The sequence below is a fragment of the Parus major genome, chromosome 9, assembly GCF_001522545.3.
Source record: "Parus major isolate Abel chromosome 9, Parus_major1.1, whole genome shotgun sequence".
NCBI lineage: Eukaryota > Metazoa > Chordata > Aves > Passeriformes > Paridae > Parus > Parus major.
Genome location: NC_031778.1, coordinates 15,499,994 through 15,516,409, shown reverse-complemented (window position 1 = coordinate 15,516,409; position 16,416 = coordinate 15,499,994). Strand labels below are relative to the sequence as shown.

General features: G+C 57.3%; 3 protein-coding genes across 9 annotated transcripts in view; 2 read left to right on the top strand and 1 right to left on the bottom strand.

The window, feature by feature from the left end:
• RUBCN (rubicon autophagy regulator) overlaps positions 1-3,718 on the top strand; it is a 29,821-nt gene extending 26,103 nt beyond the window's left edge. For all 5 annotated transcript variants that reach the window (XM_015637548.3, XM_015637545.3, XM_015637547.3 and 2 more), the window contains 2 exons: positions 358-451; positions 1,198-3,718. In XM_015637548.3, the coding sequence (XP_015493034.1) occupies positions 358-451; positions 1,198-1,361 (258 nt within the window). In that variant the 3' untranslated portion in view covers positions 1,362-3,718. The remainder of the gene's footprint in view (positions 1-357; positions 452-1,197) is intronic.
• Positions 3,719-4,110: 392 nt separating this feature from the next.
• LOC107208761 (deoxyribodipyrimidine photo-lyase-like) lies at positions 4,111-7,854 on the bottom strand. 2 transcript variants are annotated; one of them, XM_015637550.2, is made up of 10 exons: positions 7,793-7,854; positions 7,146-7,416; positions 6,820-6,965; positions 6,496-6,678; positions 6,180-6,338; positions 5,676-5,874; positions 5,434-5,586; positions 5,103-5,224; positions 4,843-5,002; positions 4,111-4,667 (listed from the first exon to the last, which is right to left on the bottom strand). In XM_015637550.2, exons 2-10 carry the CDS (start codon positions 7,375-7,377, stop codon positions 4,516-4,518), a joined length of 1,506 nt encoding a protein of 501 aa, XP_015493036.1. In that variant the 5' UTR covers positions 7,378-7,416; positions 7,793-7,854; the 3' UTR covers positions 4,111-4,515. The 2 variants fall into 2 exon arrangements, with proteins under 2 accessions (XP_015493036.1, XP_015493037.1); XM_015637551.2 differs by lacking the exon at positions 7,793-7,854 and adding an exon at positions 7,678-7,718.
• Positions 7,855-7,969: 115 nt separating this feature from the next.
• LOC107208762 (flocculation protein FLO11-like) lies at positions 7,970-14,220 on the top strand. 2 transcript variants are annotated; one of them, XM_015637553.1, is made up of 6 exons: positions 7,970-8,195; positions 9,307-9,987; positions 12,370-12,741; positions 12,956-13,075; positions 13,367-13,452; positions 13,670-14,220. In XM_015637553.1, exons 1-6 carry the CDS (start codon positions 8,069-8,071, stop codon positions 13,742-13,744), a joined length of 1,461 nt encoding a protein of 486 aa, XP_015493039.1. In that variant the 5' UTR covers positions 7,970-8,068; the 3' UTR covers positions 13,745-14,220. The 2 variants fall into 2 exon arrangements, with proteins under 2 accessions (XP_015493039.1, XP_015493040.1); XM_015637554.3 differs by lacking the exons at positions 7,970-8,195; positions 9,307-9,987 and adding an exon at positions 10,058-11,215.
• Positions 14,221-16,416: the final 2,196 nt, after the last annotated feature.

Genomic DNA, 16,416 nt, shown 5'->3' with positions numbered 1-16,416 from the left:
CCTGCCTCCTGCATTGCTCTGGATCCCTGGGAGCAGGCTTTGCTGCAAAGATAACTGATGGGGAGGCTTTGGTGTGCCAGGGCAGCCACCAAATTAACTGATTCAATGCTAACTGTTTCTGCCTGCTTCACAGAGCTCCTACCCAGCACAAATGGGATATTTCCTACCCCATTTTAGCTCTCCCCCAGCCCTGACACAGGTTGATTCAGCCTTCCTGTGCTCTGTGCTGGGGAAGGGCTGTCCCACATGGTTAGAGCAAGGCACTGTGGCCTGCTGTCCTGCTCTACTCTACCTTCTGTCCTACTTGCCACGGAGGTGAACATTTGGCTGCTTTTTTTTCATCTTTTCTCCTTCCAGTTGTGCCAAGCCAAAGGCTTCATCTGTGAGTTCTGCCAGAATGAGGATGACATAATCTTCCCCTTTGAGCTCAACAAGTGCAAGACATGTGAAGGTGAGATACTGGGGAAAAACAGGGGCAGACCCTGGGGCCACCAAGGTCTGCTTACAGTTTGAATGGCATTTGTGTTAGCAAGAGGTACAGGGCCGTAGCCAGCCAGACCAGAGTGTCCCTGTGCATGGCCTGTGTCTGCAACATGTTAGCACAGCAGCAGATGATGATTGTTATAGTGTTTGCTGGCCTGGTAAAGCGTGTAGGCCCCTCCTGCCCACACTGTGTGCTGCCTGCCCTGGCAGCTGTGGGCAGTCACTGCAGCAAGTTGAGTGTCTGGGAGCCTTGTCCCTCGTACTGCGGTTACAGGACAGGCTTCAGCCTGCACACAGCTCCCCTGCCTCTGCTTGGATGGCTGGAGCTGACCTTGCAGAGCAGAGAGAGTCTGAAGGCTTTATCTCTGCACTCTTCCTGCCTGCTAAGAAATCCCTAGGCCCTTTCAGGAGACATCCTCAATAATGCCCACTATTAATGACTGAGTAGAGCTTGGGACCAGCCTCTTAACCAGCATAAAATGGCTTCTGACAACATGCAAGCCTTGGTTTGGCAGGTGCAATGCCAGAGAAAACTTAGGGCAAAGTCACTGTTTCCTTTGAGTATCAGGAAAGCTTGGGGAGGGATCTTGTGCAGAGCAGAAATCCTCTGTCCTGTGCTTCCAAAGCTTCATGTGCTGGTGCAGGGACCTGGGGTGTGGAGTGTCAGGCGGTCTGTCAGCCTGTACCAGCACTCAGCCATGCTCTCCCTCACAGAGTGCAAAGCCTGCTACCACAAATCCTGCTTCAAATCCACCCGCTGTCCCCGGTGCGAGCGTCTTCAAGCCCGGAGAGAGCTGATGGCCAAGCCGAGCCTGGAGTCCTACATCTCGGACTACGAAGATGAGCTGGAGCAGCCGGAGGCAGTGGCAGCCACATGAACATGGTGCAGCCAAGGAGCAGATCATGAGTTTATTTATGTGCATGGCCCTCATCACCAGAGACTGAGCCACGCAGATTGGGGATGAGGAGGACTGTTGGGAGGCCTGGAGTGCTGTCTTGAAGGGGTCTTTTTTTCCCTCATGCAGTAGTGCTGGGCTGGGAAAGGAGCATATTCCACCATGTGGATCTGCTCCAGGTACCACTCCCACTCCCTGATGCCTTTGCTTGTGGAGAGGCAGCTGCTCCTGCCTTCACTGCAGGCAGAACAGGGACATTTCCCAAGCAGTTGTTCCTGCTGGACCTGGCAGGGTTGTGCTGTCCATCCCTGTGCCCTGCTCTGAGCTGAGCAGGATCCCCCTGAAGGGTCAGCACGCTCTGGTCACATCTGCTCCTTGGAGGAGAGAATCAGATCTCAGTCCTCTTATCCTCCATTCTGCTGCTGGGGGTTGTTTGCATGGAGGGAGGGTGGGGTTTGGGGTTGGTTGTATATTTAACAGCTCCCTTTCTCAAATGTGCTGTGGGACACTGCTGGAGAGCAGTTACTCTCACTCCAGAATCAGAGCAGAGGAGGTGGCAATGATGAAAATGCCAGATTTCCCTGTACTACAGAGGGACATTGCTCCTGGAGCAGCTGCACAAGTGGACGTGCTGATGGACTTTTGGCAGGCAGATGCTCATGGCTCCATGGAAATCTGCCTCCATGGGATGTGAGGCTTCTGACCCTACTTCCTTCTTATGCTGCCAATCTATCCTACCAGGGAGATATGTCCTCCTTTAAGGATGACATGGGACCTCACTCTGGTGGCACCAGGACCTGCCTTGTGTGGAGCTGCCTCTGCCTGAGACCTGTCAGGATGCAGGTGAAGGCTCATCCCTCCAGCTGCATCCCCAAACCTCTGTCTCAGTTTGTTGTTTTAGGTTTTGTTTCCTTTTTTTAATCTGCTGGACTTGGTTTTATTTTTTTAATGTGGTTGTTTGTATTTTTAACTGTGTGTTCCCCTGAAGGAGGTGCTGCTTGAAATGCCTTGTTAGCAGGCATGTGATCTGCTTGGGACTCAGCAGTATAAAATCTCCAGGGCTGTCCTGCTTCTGGTTCCTCACCCCTGGATGGAGCTGGTCCCCTTTCCCAACAGGATCTCCTGCTTGCCTTGGGGGAGGAAGGGTCCCTGAGCCAGGCAAAGCCTTGAAGCTTCCCAGCTGTGTTGTGGTGGGATGGTCAGACAGCCTGCTTGCAATGGGGATACCTGGAGGGGAGGGGTTTGGCACTGGGGTGCTGCCAAGGACTGGTTCCTCACTGATGCAGAGCCACAAGTGACAGCTCTGCAGGGTCAGGGTCAGACCCCGTGGGACAAGATGAGCTCTGTGCCCAGTTAAGGAGGTGCCTCTGCACCGTGGGGGGATGCTTTGGCCATGGCATGTCCAGCACCACCTCAGCACAGGTGGGATGTGGGGTGTTAGGAAGGATGGAATGGCCTCTGTATGTGCAAGGAGGGTGTTGAGGGACCAGAGAGCAATGCACTGGCAGGAGGCCTCAAGGGCAGGGACTCTTTCAGCACATGCCCTGATTCCAGGCTGGGATGTGACCCCTCATGGGCTCGTCCTGTAGGGATGACAGGGTTGGAAAGAGGGGAGGAAGCTGGGACCAGGAGAGGTGGCTGCAGGGCTGGGTCAGGGAGGGTGGCTGCAAGCCTTGCTGCTGGGGGCCAGGCTGCTGCACAGCATTTCTGCCCTGCCTGCAGCATCCTGACCAAGTCCTGGAAGCAGGATTCACTTCTCTACTTGCTCCCCTGGGGTTTGTGCTGCCTTGTTTTCCCCAGCAGAGCAGCTGCTCTTCTGACTCTGTCTCTGACAGCCCTGGGGGTGCCAGATGTTGGTCTGCCTTGGTCTTCTCTGTCCCCAGGCCGAGCCCTCCTGCTGCTGCTCAGACCTGGGGCCGCCTTCCCTGGATTTGACTGGCAGCACACCTCCATCCACCCTATTTTGTTTGAAGCACTTTAATGTCAGGGGACAGCAGCTGAGAGGCTGCCCAGATCCCTTTCTAGAAGCACTGAGTACTTTTTGAGAAGAGAGAAGGAATTCTGGCTTAGTTATGGTTTCCACCCTCCTGCCATGGACAGTGTGTGGAAGCAGTAGGACTCACAAACCTGGCACAGGTCTCCAGGGCAAGATTGTGCCCAGCACTGACACTGCTGCCCAGCACTGACCGCCACACCTAACACTGGAACTGGCCAAGACAGGGAGCTCCTTGGGAGGGAGAGCTGGGGGCTGCTCTGGCTGTCAACTGGCGTCCTCACAATGGGATTATTATTGCACAGTAATTAAAATGCCGTCCTTAAATAAACTCAGTTAATAGGGAGTCTGGTTGTGTTGTGACATTGTTTCAGGTGGGGTAATGGCATGTATTGCACTGTGAGGTGATGGGGCAGGCAGGTGTGCTGCTGCTGGCAAGGAACAAGGGCAGGGACAGCTGGTGCAGCTGGTGATGCAGTCACTGGGAGCGAGTTATTGTCGATACCCCTTGACTAATCTGGTCTGTGGCCTGGGACAACTGCCCCCTGGACTCAGAGCCAGAGGTACAAGCTACTGAGTGAGGGGCTCTCTAATGTCTGTCCCCTTCCAGAGCCTGCCTTTGCTGCTGGCAGAAGGGCCCAGAGGCCTGGCCCTGGCTGCCCTGTCCCCATTCCATGCCACCCAGCTCTTCCTTCACAGCAGTGTTGTGCATCTCCCCATAAACACCATCAACACAGGTGATAGAAACTGTAAACTTTAACACAACTGTAGAAAGATGTCTGACAGCCCAGCACTGTCTCCACAAAGAACCTCTTCTTAGGGGCTTTTCCCTAGAAACACCCTGCTCTGTCCAAATCTCAGCTGTGGTTACCAGCAGCAATAGTGACCTGGGCTACTCCTGAGGACAGTGGTTGTAAAAAAGGTTTGTCAGGCACAGGCATGCCGAGGATGGGCTCTCCCAGCTGCCAGCAAACCTGTGGCAGCAGAAGGGCTCCAGCAGCTGTCCCAGCTCAAGCAGCGGATGATGGCAAAGACCCTCAAAACCCTGCAGTGTGCTGCTGCTACAGAGAGCCCTTCAACATCCCAGGGTGCTCCCTGCAAGCTGGCAACTTGGCAAAGGCACATCTGCCCCAGCACAGAGGGTCACTGGGAGTGTGTGGGGGCATAGCGACGCTCGAACTGGTCGACATCAAACTTGCGCTTGCAGCCGGCGTAGTTCATGTAGCGAATCTTCCCAAAGATGGGCCGCTCCGCCCAGCCCTGGTCGTGAATGCCGCAGATGGACCACAGGCAGCCTGCCAGGCACAGGGATAGAGGTGTCAGCTCTCCCCCTTGCTCGAGGCACCCAGAGAGCAAGTGGGATGTGGGTGCAAAGCAGAATGGGCTGGAGTTGCCTGCAGAGAGCCCCCACTGAAGCCTTGGCCATCACAGCTAAGGCCTCCCACCCCGTGCCCCCATCCTGCAGCTTGCCTACGTATCCATTGGGGTCCCTCCCATCCAGCTCGTAGCGGTCGTTGAGGTAGATGGCAAACTGCAGGGCCTCCTCAGGGGAGTGTGTCCACTCCAGGATCTTCTTGGCCCAGTACATCCGCAGGAAGCCGTGCATCTTGCCCTCCTGGACCATTTGCAGCTGTGGGAATAGAGACAGCCATAAGGGTCAGCCCATGGCAAATCACCTCTGCACCTCGTAAAAAAGCTCAGCATTTTGTGGGGAAGATGTAGGGCAGTACCTGGGCAGCGTTCCAGAGTGGGTCATGTGTGGTCCCCTGCTCCAGCTCCTGCAGACTGTACAGATAAGGCCTCTTGTCTTTGGCATGGAGCTTCAGGGTGGTTTGTGCCCAGTCATAGGCACCTGTGAGCAAGACACGAGGAGCAGCACTGAGCAACCTGGTCTAAGAACGGGGCTACTGAGGGCACTCATCAGCTTCTGTCCTACCTCCAGAAGAGACCAAATGGTGGGACATTAATGCCCCCACAGCCCTTCTCCTAGCAGAACTGGGATTGCCAAGTTGGAGTGACCAGTTGGGTACCCAGCATGGCCCACGTGACCCAGGATGTTACCCTGCACACTGTCGTAGTTCTTGTTGTAGTAGCAGAAGTTTTCAGCCAGCTCCCGCCGCACCACAGCTTCCTCCACAAATGCATCCACTGAGTCCTTGTAATTGCGCCGGTGCTTCTGCACCTCCAGGATGGCTCTTTGGGTGGAAACCTGGCCTGAGGACATGGGGAAGGAGCAAGTCAGGATGCTGGTCCAAGCCACAATGCTCAGTCCTGCTGCAGAGTGGGAAGCCTGGGATACTCACCGAAGTGAAGCCACGGGGACAGGTTGCTGAGAGCCGCCTTGTTGGGATCATTCCTGTGGGTGCTGAAGGATTTCAGCCGCTCTGCAATGAAGGACTTCAGCACAGCCATCCCTGCAGCTGTGCCAGGGGTTGCCCACTCCACCTCCTTCACGGAGTGGTCCACCTGCAAGCTGGAATAACAGGCCTCCCAGGCGATGGGCTGGGTGGCGACCAAGTGGTAAGTGCATCTGCAGAATCTTTTCAGCAAGCCCTGAGTGTTATGTCCCCAGTCCATGCCAGCCTCCACCTCTTAACTAGGCCTCTGCACAGCAGAGATGTGGGAATTGAAAGAATGAGGTGGGAACCTCCCTTTTCCCAGGGCATCCTCATCTCCACACCATCTGTGTGTGACCTCAGGCAGGTCACTGTCCTCATTCCCTGCCAACCCCTCCCAGAATCACAAAGGACTTCTGAAACTCTCTGAGACCTGGCTGTGAATGGGTTTGGAGTGTCTCCTGCTGGTACCTCTGCTGGGCAGGAGGGCGGATGTGGGTGACGAACGACAGGGGGAAACTCGGTGAGGAACTCAGGGAGCTGAGCGTGGATCTTGCCCCGGATGGTCCTGGCACTGTACTCCTGCTTGGGGGAGGCGACCCAGCAGGGCACAATGTTGTGGGCATCAACCTGGGAAGCAAAGCCGTGGAGAAGGGTGTGAGAAGCATACAATCCTGACAATATGACACACCTGCTCTCTGCTCAACTCCAGTGCGCAAGACACAGGAGACAAGTTTGTTCCACATCTCAGCAGTCAGTTTTCCATTCCCAGAGTGCTGGCACCCACCTGTGCAAATGGCACATCCTCTGGCAACTGTTCCCTGACGTCCTCTACCCACTGCCGGGGGAGGCGGAGGGGACTGAAGTCTGTCACCAGCCCACCCACGCCATGCTCTGCCACAAAAGTGGGCAACACATCCTTGGCATAGCCCAGCAGCAAGTGGAAGGAGATGTTCAGCTCTGCACACTCCTGCAGTGATAGAAAAATGGCTGTGGGACAGTTCATGGCTCTGCAAACCCCACCCAACCAGCATCTGCTGAAGGGAGGGATCTGCCTCCCCCCTTCCCCAGGAGCCCCATCCCATCTAGCATGGGCATCCCCTGGCTGTACCTCCGCTACCTCCTGCAGGCCCCTCAGCATGAACCTGTAGTGGCGGATGGTGGCCTCCAGAAATTTGGGCACCAAGCAGAAGCAGACGTGCAGAGGCAACTCCTGTTTGAGGGCCAGGCGCTGGGCGTAGAGGAAAGCCCAGTTATCTGGGAGGGAAGTACACAGGGCAGCGTCAGGAGGGTGCTCCACTGACAGGGTGGGGATGGGGTTTCACAGGGGGTTTCCCCCCAACCCCTCCCTGTAGAGAGTGGGACCAGCAGCAAAGTTACCAAAGGAGGGGACCAGCGCTTTTACCACCCATGAGAGCCCCTTCCACCAGCTGGTACCTTGCACTCGCTGATCCCGGCACATCCAGTAAAGGATGCACCGAGCATCATCCTTCAGGTCCGAGCCCTGCGAGATAAGACGAACCCGCTTTTTGTTGTACTTGAACTCTCGAACGGACGGGGCCGCCCTCCGACGGGCCTCCTGTATCGCCTCCTTTTCCTCCGTCCTCCTCCGAGACACGCACGGCGCCTCGGTGACCTCGGCCTTTCGCTTCCCGTGTCCCCGCCGCATCCTCAGCACCGCCCGGAGCAGCGTGGCTGCGAGCGGCCACTGCGAGAGGAAAACGGGCCGTACTGAGCCCCCGAGCTTCCTCGCGAATCCCGGGCCGCGGTCCGCCCCCGGAGCCCGGGGGATGCTGGTCCCCTGCCCAGCCCGCTCCTCGGGAACGGGGGAATAACGGTGTTACGGCCCCCGGCCCGATCCGATCCGCTCCTGGTCCCGATACCTGGGATCCGGATCTGGATCCCGATCCCGATCCCGTAACGGTGTTACGGCCCCCGGCCCGATCCGATCCGCTCCTGGTCCCGATACCTGGGATCCGGATCTGGATCCTGATCCCGATCCCGATCCCGATCCTGATCCCGATCCCGATCCTGATCCCGATCCCGATCCCGATCCCGATCCCGATCCCGATCCCGATCCCTACCTGGCAGCCACGCGGCCCCCGGGTGTTACACAAGCCGTGGGCGGGTGCGAAGGGCGTGCCCGTGGGTGTGGCCGTGTCCGAGGGGCGCTGCTCCGCCGCCGGGCCCGCCCCCCGCACACGGGCGCAGGTGCTGCAGCGATGGCCCCGGGGCGCTGCACCTGCCCCGGGAGGGGTGTCAGTGCGCGCTGGTGCCTCCCCTCCCTGCGCCCGGGAACAAGGAAGCAGCTCTGACTGCCTTCAGCCATCACTCGGTAGTTCCCTGCTGGCACCTTCCCCATGCCCTGTGTCCTCAGGTACCGCAGTACTCAAGGCATTGGGGTGCTGGCTTTGGACATGACTCGGGGCACGGGAGGGCTGCCCCTGCTGCTGCTGCTGAGCCTTGCTGTGCTGGATCTCCCGCTGGGTAAGGGCTGAGCGGTATGTGGAGCTATCCATGGGCTGGGGGGTGAGTGAGGAGCATTGTTCTCCAGGGTGGTGGGGGGCCCTGGGGTGACTTCACCCACGGAGGGGAAACACTTTGGGTGCTGTTTGCTCTCCAACATCTGTCTTAGTGAACAAACAGGGCAGTGCTTTATAGAGCACAACCAGCAAGCTCTATTTCTTTTGCCTCTGATGTGGGTCTCCATCTGGGGAGAGAAGATCTTAGGCCCAGCTGGACCCCCTTGCTGAGCCTTGGGCCTTGCTGGGCTCTTTGCCTTTGCTGCAACCTGCACAGTAGCACCAAATGGCCCTGCTCACATAGCAACCTCACTGGGATGGACTAGGCCTGGAAAACTTCAAATGCCATCCCAACATTTGCACTTGATACGAAGTAAGAGCAGTCTTGAGTGGAGCACTGGGAACAAACCCAGTTTGTACCTCCTGAGAGCCTTGAGCTCCTGCTGCACCCTTCAACCCCCTCCCCCAAAGCTTTTGTGCACTGCAACAAGTCTCTCATAGACTTGCCCTGAGCTGCAAGCTGGGATTTTTTCCTTTGTGGGTCTAGTTCCACAAAGCATTCCCCCCCTTTGCCGTTATTTACACCCACCACTATCAGTTCCTGACTATCTGCAGCACAGAGGGTTTGTTTAAACTGCTGCTGCTGCATTTCCAGACCGTCTCACGGTCACCAGTTCCTGCTCGGCTCTTCCTGTCAGACGGGTTTGTCTGACTTCCTCCAGGGATGGGTGAAGATGGTGGAATGGGTCTCGGGACTGGCGCCTAGAGGAGTTTCTGCCCCGAAACCAGCGATGGCCATGGCTTGTTCCTGCTTTGTCAGGCTGGGCATTTATGTGGTCTGCCTGGCTGATTGCCATGTTGCTAGTCAGGGAATCCATGTGCTTGATCCATACAGGACAGGAAATCCCCACTCCTGATGATCCATGGCTGATGCAAGACTTGGGCAGTTCATGGTGATAGCACAGCCTTCCACTGCCAGCCCTTGTGTGCTGTTTCCCACCTCTTTACAGGGACTACTGTCAAAGGTATGACAAATCCTACATCCCTGACTCTCCCAACCTCCTTGACATCCACAGAGACCATGGCACTGCTGCCCAACACCAGCTCAAGCACTGCAGCCACCTTCCCTTCCTCTCATCCTGCAACCTCCACCCCAGAGATGCCAATGGATGCCTTCACATCCAGTGCTTCTACAGCTCAGTGGAGCAGCCCAGCAGCATCTAACATCACCACAGCACAGGCAAGGGGCAGCACAGCTCGCAGCACTCCTGTGTCACCTGGGCTGGGACCCACCACCAGCAGCAGTACTCCAGCAGGGCTGTGGGTCACCACCACCAGCACACCAACTCCAACCTCTGTGGCCGTGACACCCAACTGTGACAAGACTGCCACTTTCATGTCTATGGGGACCAGCACAGCCCTGGCTGTCAGCTCATTTGGAGTTGAAATGAGCATGCAGCGTCCCCCCACCTCTTCTCTTCTCTCCTCCACCAGCACCCATCAAGGGCTAGCCATGACCACACTGCTTGGCAGCACATCCCCAAGGACCAGCACTGCCTCTTTTTCCACCACCTCAGGAGTGACAGACACTTCAGATAGGCCCTTGATGACCCCATCAGACACCATGGCCTTCCTTGTTACCACCACAGAGGTCCCTGGGAACACCCCTGTTCCCCACCAGCCAGCTGGGATCATGCCTAGGACCATCCCTGGTACCTCCACCCCAAGAGAACCAGAGACCCACAGTGGCACTGCAGGTGAGTGCAGCTATGGGGCACCAGGAGGGCAGGTTCAGGGTGGTAAATCCCCATGGGATCTCCCATCTTGCTCAGCCAGGCACTTGGCTTCTTCCCCCCGGGGCCACCCAGTCTCCAGGCTCTGCAGGCCCGTGGGTGGGTCCCAGGCTGGGGACCTGTGCTGTGGTGTGACAGTAGTGCTGTGTGGCTGTGCCCTCGGCACTGGGCCTGTATGAACACACCCTCTGGACAATCTATGGATCCTGCACCCCAAGGAGTGTGACTGTACCCCAGCAGACCTGCTGTATCCTCACAGAGTACCTGCACCCTGGCCCGATGCCTACGGTGTGAGAGCACTTCATCAGAGTGCTGGTACCCTGGTCTGGCCTCTGTGTGCCTGTGGCCTGGCAGTGCCCCCAGGTAGCTGTTCAGCAGCACGGTGCCTACGTCCTGACAATCCTCCAGCATGCCTGCCTGCCTGTGGAACACCAACTCCTGGCCCAGGGCCTGCAGGCGCCTCCGAGTGCTCTTGTCCCTGACCCTGTGAAGAAGGAAGCAGCCCCAGCTGTCAGCAGTGCACTTCAGCCGTGATAGGCCGTGACACGGGGAAGTGATGCCTGTACAGACAGCCCAGGGGACAAACCCTCAGCCTGGAGCACGCCCTTCCTGAGCTCCGCCCGTTCTCTTGGCCAGTTCCTCGCTCTCAGACGGAGCTGGCTGGTGTCTCCTGAGGGCGTTGGTGCTGGGAGCCATCACCAAACATCACCCTTGTGGTGAAGTGCGGGCTTCCAGGCAGCCTGGCTCGTCTCTGGGCTTTTTTCCCTTGTCACCCTCCCACAGCAGGCAGAAGACAGCCACGGGAGCCAGGTCTGTGGTAGTGGTGGCCTCGGTGGCCTGCCCTGCCCACTTTTTGTGGCTGTTCTGGGTCCAGCTGTGCAGTTGATGTTTGCTGGGCATTGCACCAGTCCCTGGGAGTGTCCGTGTCAGGCGGAACCCACTGCCTCACTGCCAGCACCTGGAGGGTAAAAGGGCCCACCTGGATGCTCCTCCTCTGCTGGGTGAAGGAGACGTGGAAAGCCCAGTGCTGGGGCTGTGGGGAGCACTCAGAGCGGTGCCTGCGGGGGTTTGTCAGCTCCCGCTCACCTGGACATGGCTGGGCAGAGAGGGGGGCTGGCCCTGCCCGGGCCCCTGCTGCTGCTGCTGCTGCTGCTGAGCCTCACCTGCCTCGCCGTGCTGCACCTGGCTCTGGGTAAGGGCGAGCGGGATGCGATGCTCTCCACAGGGTGGGGGGTGAGCGGGGAGCATCCTTCCCCAGGGAGGAGGGGTGGCACCTCTGGGGTGCACTGGTGGAATGCTGTGGGGGCTGTTTCCTGCTTCTTGAATGGGAAGCAGAGGTGGACTTGCTGCTTCTCCTTTTGTGATGATGAGGCCCTTCTATGCAGACACTCACCTGGCAAGGGCTGGGGCCAGACCTTTGCCTTTATCTGTATTTTTATTTAACCAGCTGCTGTGTGGAGGGAGGGCATGGCTGCCAGGGGCTTTGGAAATTTCTGGCTGGGTTGGCTGAAAGCAGATGTCAGCTTCTAGTTTGGTTTCCTGTCCTCATGCGAGCAGAGCCTCAAACTCACTGGGTTTGTGCTGGGGTCACTGGGGAATCCAGTCTGCTATCCCAAAGCCACCACCTCACAGACACCCCTTGACAAAGGTCCAGGCAGCCAGGCTGTCCTACCTATCCTTTGGAGAGGATTACTGATCCCTGGGCTTTTCTGGGGACAGCACACTGCTCCAGTACAGTCCTTAGTGGAAGACAGGTCAGCCCTCCTGCATCCCACGCCCTCCTTCCAGAGCTTTTGTGGGTCACAGCACGTCTCTAACGGCTCATCCTGAGCTGCAAGCTGGGATTTTTTCCTTTGTGGGGCTGCTTCCCCCTTTGCCATTATTTACACCCACCGCTATCAGTTCCTGACTATCTGCAGCACAGAGGGTTTGTTTAAACTGCTGCTGCTGCATTTCCAGACCGTCTCACGGTCACCAGTTCCTGCTCGGCTCTTCCTGTCAGACGGGTTTGTCTGACTTCCTCCAGGGATGGGTGAAGATGGTGGAATGGGTCTCGGGACTGGCGCCTAGAGGAGTTTCTGCCCTGAAACCAGCGATGGCCATGGCTTGTTGCTGCTTTGTCAGGCTGGGCATTTACATGGTCTGCCTGGTTATACCCATTGAAGAGATCTGAGTGTTTGATCTATACAGGACAGGGAATCCCCACTCCCAATGCTCCATGGCTGGTGCAGCTCTGAGTTCCTGGGAACTCACTGTGGTGGTGATGCTGCACCATCCCCAGCACAGCCACAGATTCAGCCTTTCACCACCACCCCTTGTGCATCTCATTGTCCAAACTCTTTGCAGAGACCACTGCCATGGGTGTGACAGCAACTGTGTCCCCAGCTCTCCCTACCTCCTCGACCCCTATGGAGAGCTCAGCACTGCTGCCTACCACTGACACCACCACCACAGCCACCCTCCTTTCCTCCAGCCCTGAAACAGAAGCCTCCACCTCAGAGGAGTCCAGCACGTCCACAGAGACTGGCAACTCCTCGCCTCCCACTGTACCTTCTCCCACCACAACTACAGAAGATTCAGCCGAGTCCTTGGCAACCCTGGCAGATACCACAGCCAGCCCTTTTATCAGCACATCAGACCCCATGAGCACTCCCTCTTCAAGCTACCCAGACAGGACCACCCCTGAAATCTTCCCCTCAACTGTGGAGTTGACTCCAGGTACCCTGACAGTATCTGGGAACCCCAGGGCAGCCATGGGTGGGTTCAGCTGGGGGGCACCTGGAGGCAGGGACATGGTCAGGGTGACAAATCCCCATAGGAATCCCAGGTCTTTGGGTGGCTTCACATAGACGGCTTCACTTAGGCCTGTCCCCAGCTGCAGCAGCATCCTGAACCTCTGCAGACAGCACTAACCTAACATTGCTTTGCCCAGGCACTGAACCCACTTCCCCTGCCACCAGCTCAGCCCAGACCTCAGAGGCTCCTACCCTCAGCACACCTACAGACCTGTCAACGCTGCCACCAGTCTGCCCCTCTGGCTCGTCCAACACCAGTAAGTGCAGTGCCCATGGGCATCACCACCCCAGCATCACTGCTTGGGGCCAGTGCAGGGGGTCCTGGAGCCCCACTCCTCTTGGTGTGCCCTCAGTGTGGAGGTGCTGATGCTTTGGGGTACATGTGGTTTGCTGTACAGCTTGTTCTGACAGTGTAGTGTGTTCATGACACAATTAACCTGGGAGGACGTTCTGTGTCTGTGCCAGCAACCCTGGGGAGACACCTCCAGGTCCTCTGGCACAGCTCAGGGCTCAAGGGAAATAACCAGAGTCCTATTTTCAATCCCTAGGTGCATCTCACCTCTTTCTGTCTCTGCGGCTAACCACCCCTCTGGACCTGGGGAACACCACGGTGCAGGAGCTGGTGTTGTCCAAGGTGAGGTGTGCAGGAGGAGGTCCCACTCTGCATCTGCCAGCTGTGGCTCACTCAGGGAGGGGAATGGCTGCATCCTGCACTCTGTCATCCAGAGCCCTTTCAGATTAAGGGGAGACCCTCCTTTGTCTGCCACAGTCCAGGATCAGGCCCTTTCTGTGTGGGGACAGGGGTTAGGAAACCCCCCCGGCACAGTTTGATGTCTGTTCTTTCCCCCCAGCTCCGTGAAGACCTGCAGACAGCATTCCCGTGTGCTGGCCTGGCACTGGCCTGGCGAGGGAAGAGGAGGACTTGACCACTGCCCCTCGCCCGGCCTGCTCCTGCCTGGATTGCTGGGACCCCTGCTCCCAGCCCCTCACTCCATGGTGGTACAGGCCCCTGGGGAACCCCATACAGCTCCTCCTGGACCTGGAGCCTCCTGTTCTTCACTCTGTACCCCGAGAGGACCCCCAGTGCCCTTCCTGCCCCATCCCACAGCCTGTCTGAAGAGCCTGAGCCCTCCCACCACCCTGCTTCAGACCTGATTCCTGTGGTGGGACCCCCTCCAGGTCTGCTGGGGGGCTGGGAGAAGGGAACCCCACGGGACTGGGCTCTTACATCTGGGAGTGAGCTGGCTCAGCCATCAAAGCCACCCCAGGGACAGAGGAATGAGAGGAAGGAGACCTGAAACCCCCAGTACTGCTGTGCCCAAGGCTCACCTGTGATACTGCTGAGAGAGGAGAACACCCATGCTGGGCAGTAAATAGAAATTCCATGTTTTTCTGTGTTGAAGTAATGACTTCTTTATTTTCCAAGTTGCCTTTCCCAGTTTTCAGCTTTGCCATGTATTGGAAGTAGCAGAGAGGAAAACTGAGTCCCAGGACCTTTGCATGGCTAGATGGGCTCAATGCTGGCTGATGGCTCAGCACTCTGGCAGACTAGTGGTCTCTGCTTTGGGGCTCTCTGCCCCATGGCACCCCACAGCTGCCCTGTGCACTGTGGAGCTGTGGAAATCCCATGGGCAGTGCTCCTTCCCTGTTTTTTCCAGTCCCCAACTAAGGAGAAGGCTGCAACATCTGTCCCCCTGCAGCAAAGTCATTTATTAACTGATTAAATAGCCAGATAAAATCCAACTGAAGCAATTATTAGCCTAAACAAGCCACCTCACCTGGAGATTGAAAACTGAAATAATTAGCAAAATAGCCTTGTTGCGTGTCAGGGGTTGTTTTTGGCTGATCCCTGCTTCTCGCTAGCAGCCCTCACTGCCCTGGCACAGGGAGGGCTGGGAGGGGGTGTGTGGGGCTGTGGGATTCCTAACCTGGGGACTTCTCTCAGGCTGCCTGGATTGTCAGCCGGCTGGGAAGGAGCCAGCAGCTGGACAGGATGGGGAGAGACACTGTGGGATCACCCAGCTGCCTGCCAGTTCACAGGGCCTGGGAGAGGCTGGGCTGGAGGCTGTGCCTGGGCAGCTTGTCAGGATGCTCCCATTTGGGGTTCCCCTTGCATTCCAGGGTGGCCCCTTTGCTCTTTAGGATGCTGCCTGGCTGTTGTGGGCTTGTTGGACCCATTGAGACTGAGAGAGCTCCCTTAACAGCTGGGCAAGGAGCCGGGGAGCAGGGCAAAGCCTGTTGGAAGGGGTCCCTGTGCTGGCTGTCTGGTGGGGTGCTGGGAAAGAAATCCTTGTGGTCTGCCTACGCCTTGGAGCTGGGCCAAGAGTCCTCCCACGTCGCATCCCACTGGGCTGTTTTCTCCGGCTGTTGAATCCATAACTTCAGACCCCAGGACATGGCTGAGTGCCAAGGCTGGGGTAATGGAGCCAAACTGCGTCACAAAGGGAGGAAAAGGTCCTGAAGTGCTGGGATGAAAAGGTGACCAGGGTACTCACTGTTCTCTGCTGGCACAGCTGCCTTCCACCCTTATCGTGGTTGGGGGACTGTGTGGGGAGGAGATGCCCTGGTGCCCTGTCCTAGGGGGACACCCTAAACCAGGACATCCCCTCTGCCATCAGCCTGAGGGGGACAAGAGGGACACAGTGGGAGGATGTGGCTCCCATGGGAGTGGTGTCACTGCCCAGGCAGTGGTGGCACAGAACTCTGACAAGCCCCTGACACTGCCCGTACTCTCTGTGCCTGCTGTCCTTGAGGTGCCACCTTCACCCTGTGGCTGCTTGCCTGCCACAGACTGCTGACCAGAGAGGCTTGGGAGGCTGGAACCAAGTCCTGCTGCTTTCCCAGTCCGCAAAAGAATTCTCAGCCTCTCTGCTGTAATACACTCCAATCTCTCAGCATTGTCCAAAGGAACAAATCTTGTGCCCAGCGTGACTGTCACCTTTGGAGGACCTGGCAGCATCATGGGGCATGTCTCAAGTCCCTTATGACTCAGGTGTGCCTTCCAGTGCCCCCTTCCCTTCACCCTGTTGCTGGCTATAGCCCAGCTCCCACTCTTTGGCAGGAGGGTGTTGCAACACACCCAGCATGCCAAGTCATCCAGAACCTTTGGGGTTGATGGATAACCTGGTTTTCCCCATTGCCACCCCTGAGCCCTCTCCAAATGCCCTTGCCAGGAGGCTGGAGGGGAGCCAGTAGGAGATGCTGTGTTCTCCACAGGACTGGAACAACCAGCCCATTAATTCCAGGAAAGCTGATAAGGCACTGTGCTGGGCCATGCTCTGCCATGCTGGATGGTGCAGAGCCCCTGGGTGCTGGGATTCATGAAATTGCCCCCTGGCAACAGGCTCCTGAAGGGTTCCAGTGCCCACATGATGCTTTGGTCTTTGGTAACAGCAAATTAATGACTCTTACAGGAACCAGCACTTTGCCAGGACCTTGGTTTCAGACATAGCAAAAAGATCAATAAAAAGCCCCTTCCCAGAGTGATAACAGGGTACTGTCCTCAAGATGAGGCTTCCCTTGGTGGCTCTGGGCATTCTTGGGGTGGTGTGCCAATGCCTGAGCAGAGGGATAAGTTGGGTTTGTCAGCCCTGTGACT

What these genes read in the sequence shown, in the direction of transcription:
- LOC107208762 (XM_015637553.1), top strand. Translation starts at nt 8,069, where the DNA reads ATGCCCTGTGTCCTCAGGTACCGCAGTACTCAAGGCATTGGGGTGCTG. An exon ending in TGTGCTGGATCTCCCGCTGG is followed by an intron (nt 8,196 to 9,306) that starts GTAAGGGCTGAG and finishes TGACATCCACAG; the next exon opens with AGACCATGGCACTGCTGCCC. An exon ending in AACTGTGGAGTTGACTCCAG is followed by an intron (nt 12,742 to 12,955) that starts GTACCCTGACAG and finishes TGCTTTGCCCAG; the next exon opens with GCACTGAACCCACTTCCCCT.
- LOC107208761 (XM_015637550.2), bottom strand. Translation starts at nt 7,377, where the DNA reads ATGCGGCGGGGACACGGGAAGCGAAAGGCCGAGGTCACCGAGGCGCCG. An exon ending in AGGATGTGCCATTTGCACAG is followed by an intron (nt 6,339 to 6,495) that starts GTGGGTGCCAGC and finishes TTTGCTTCCCAG; the next exon opens with GTTGATGCCCACAACATTGT. An exon ending in CGCCCTCCTGCCCAGCAGAG is followed by an intron (nt 5,875 to 6,179) that starts GTACCAGCAGGA and finishes GTCGCCACCCAG; the next exon opens with CCCATCGCCTGGGAGGCCTG.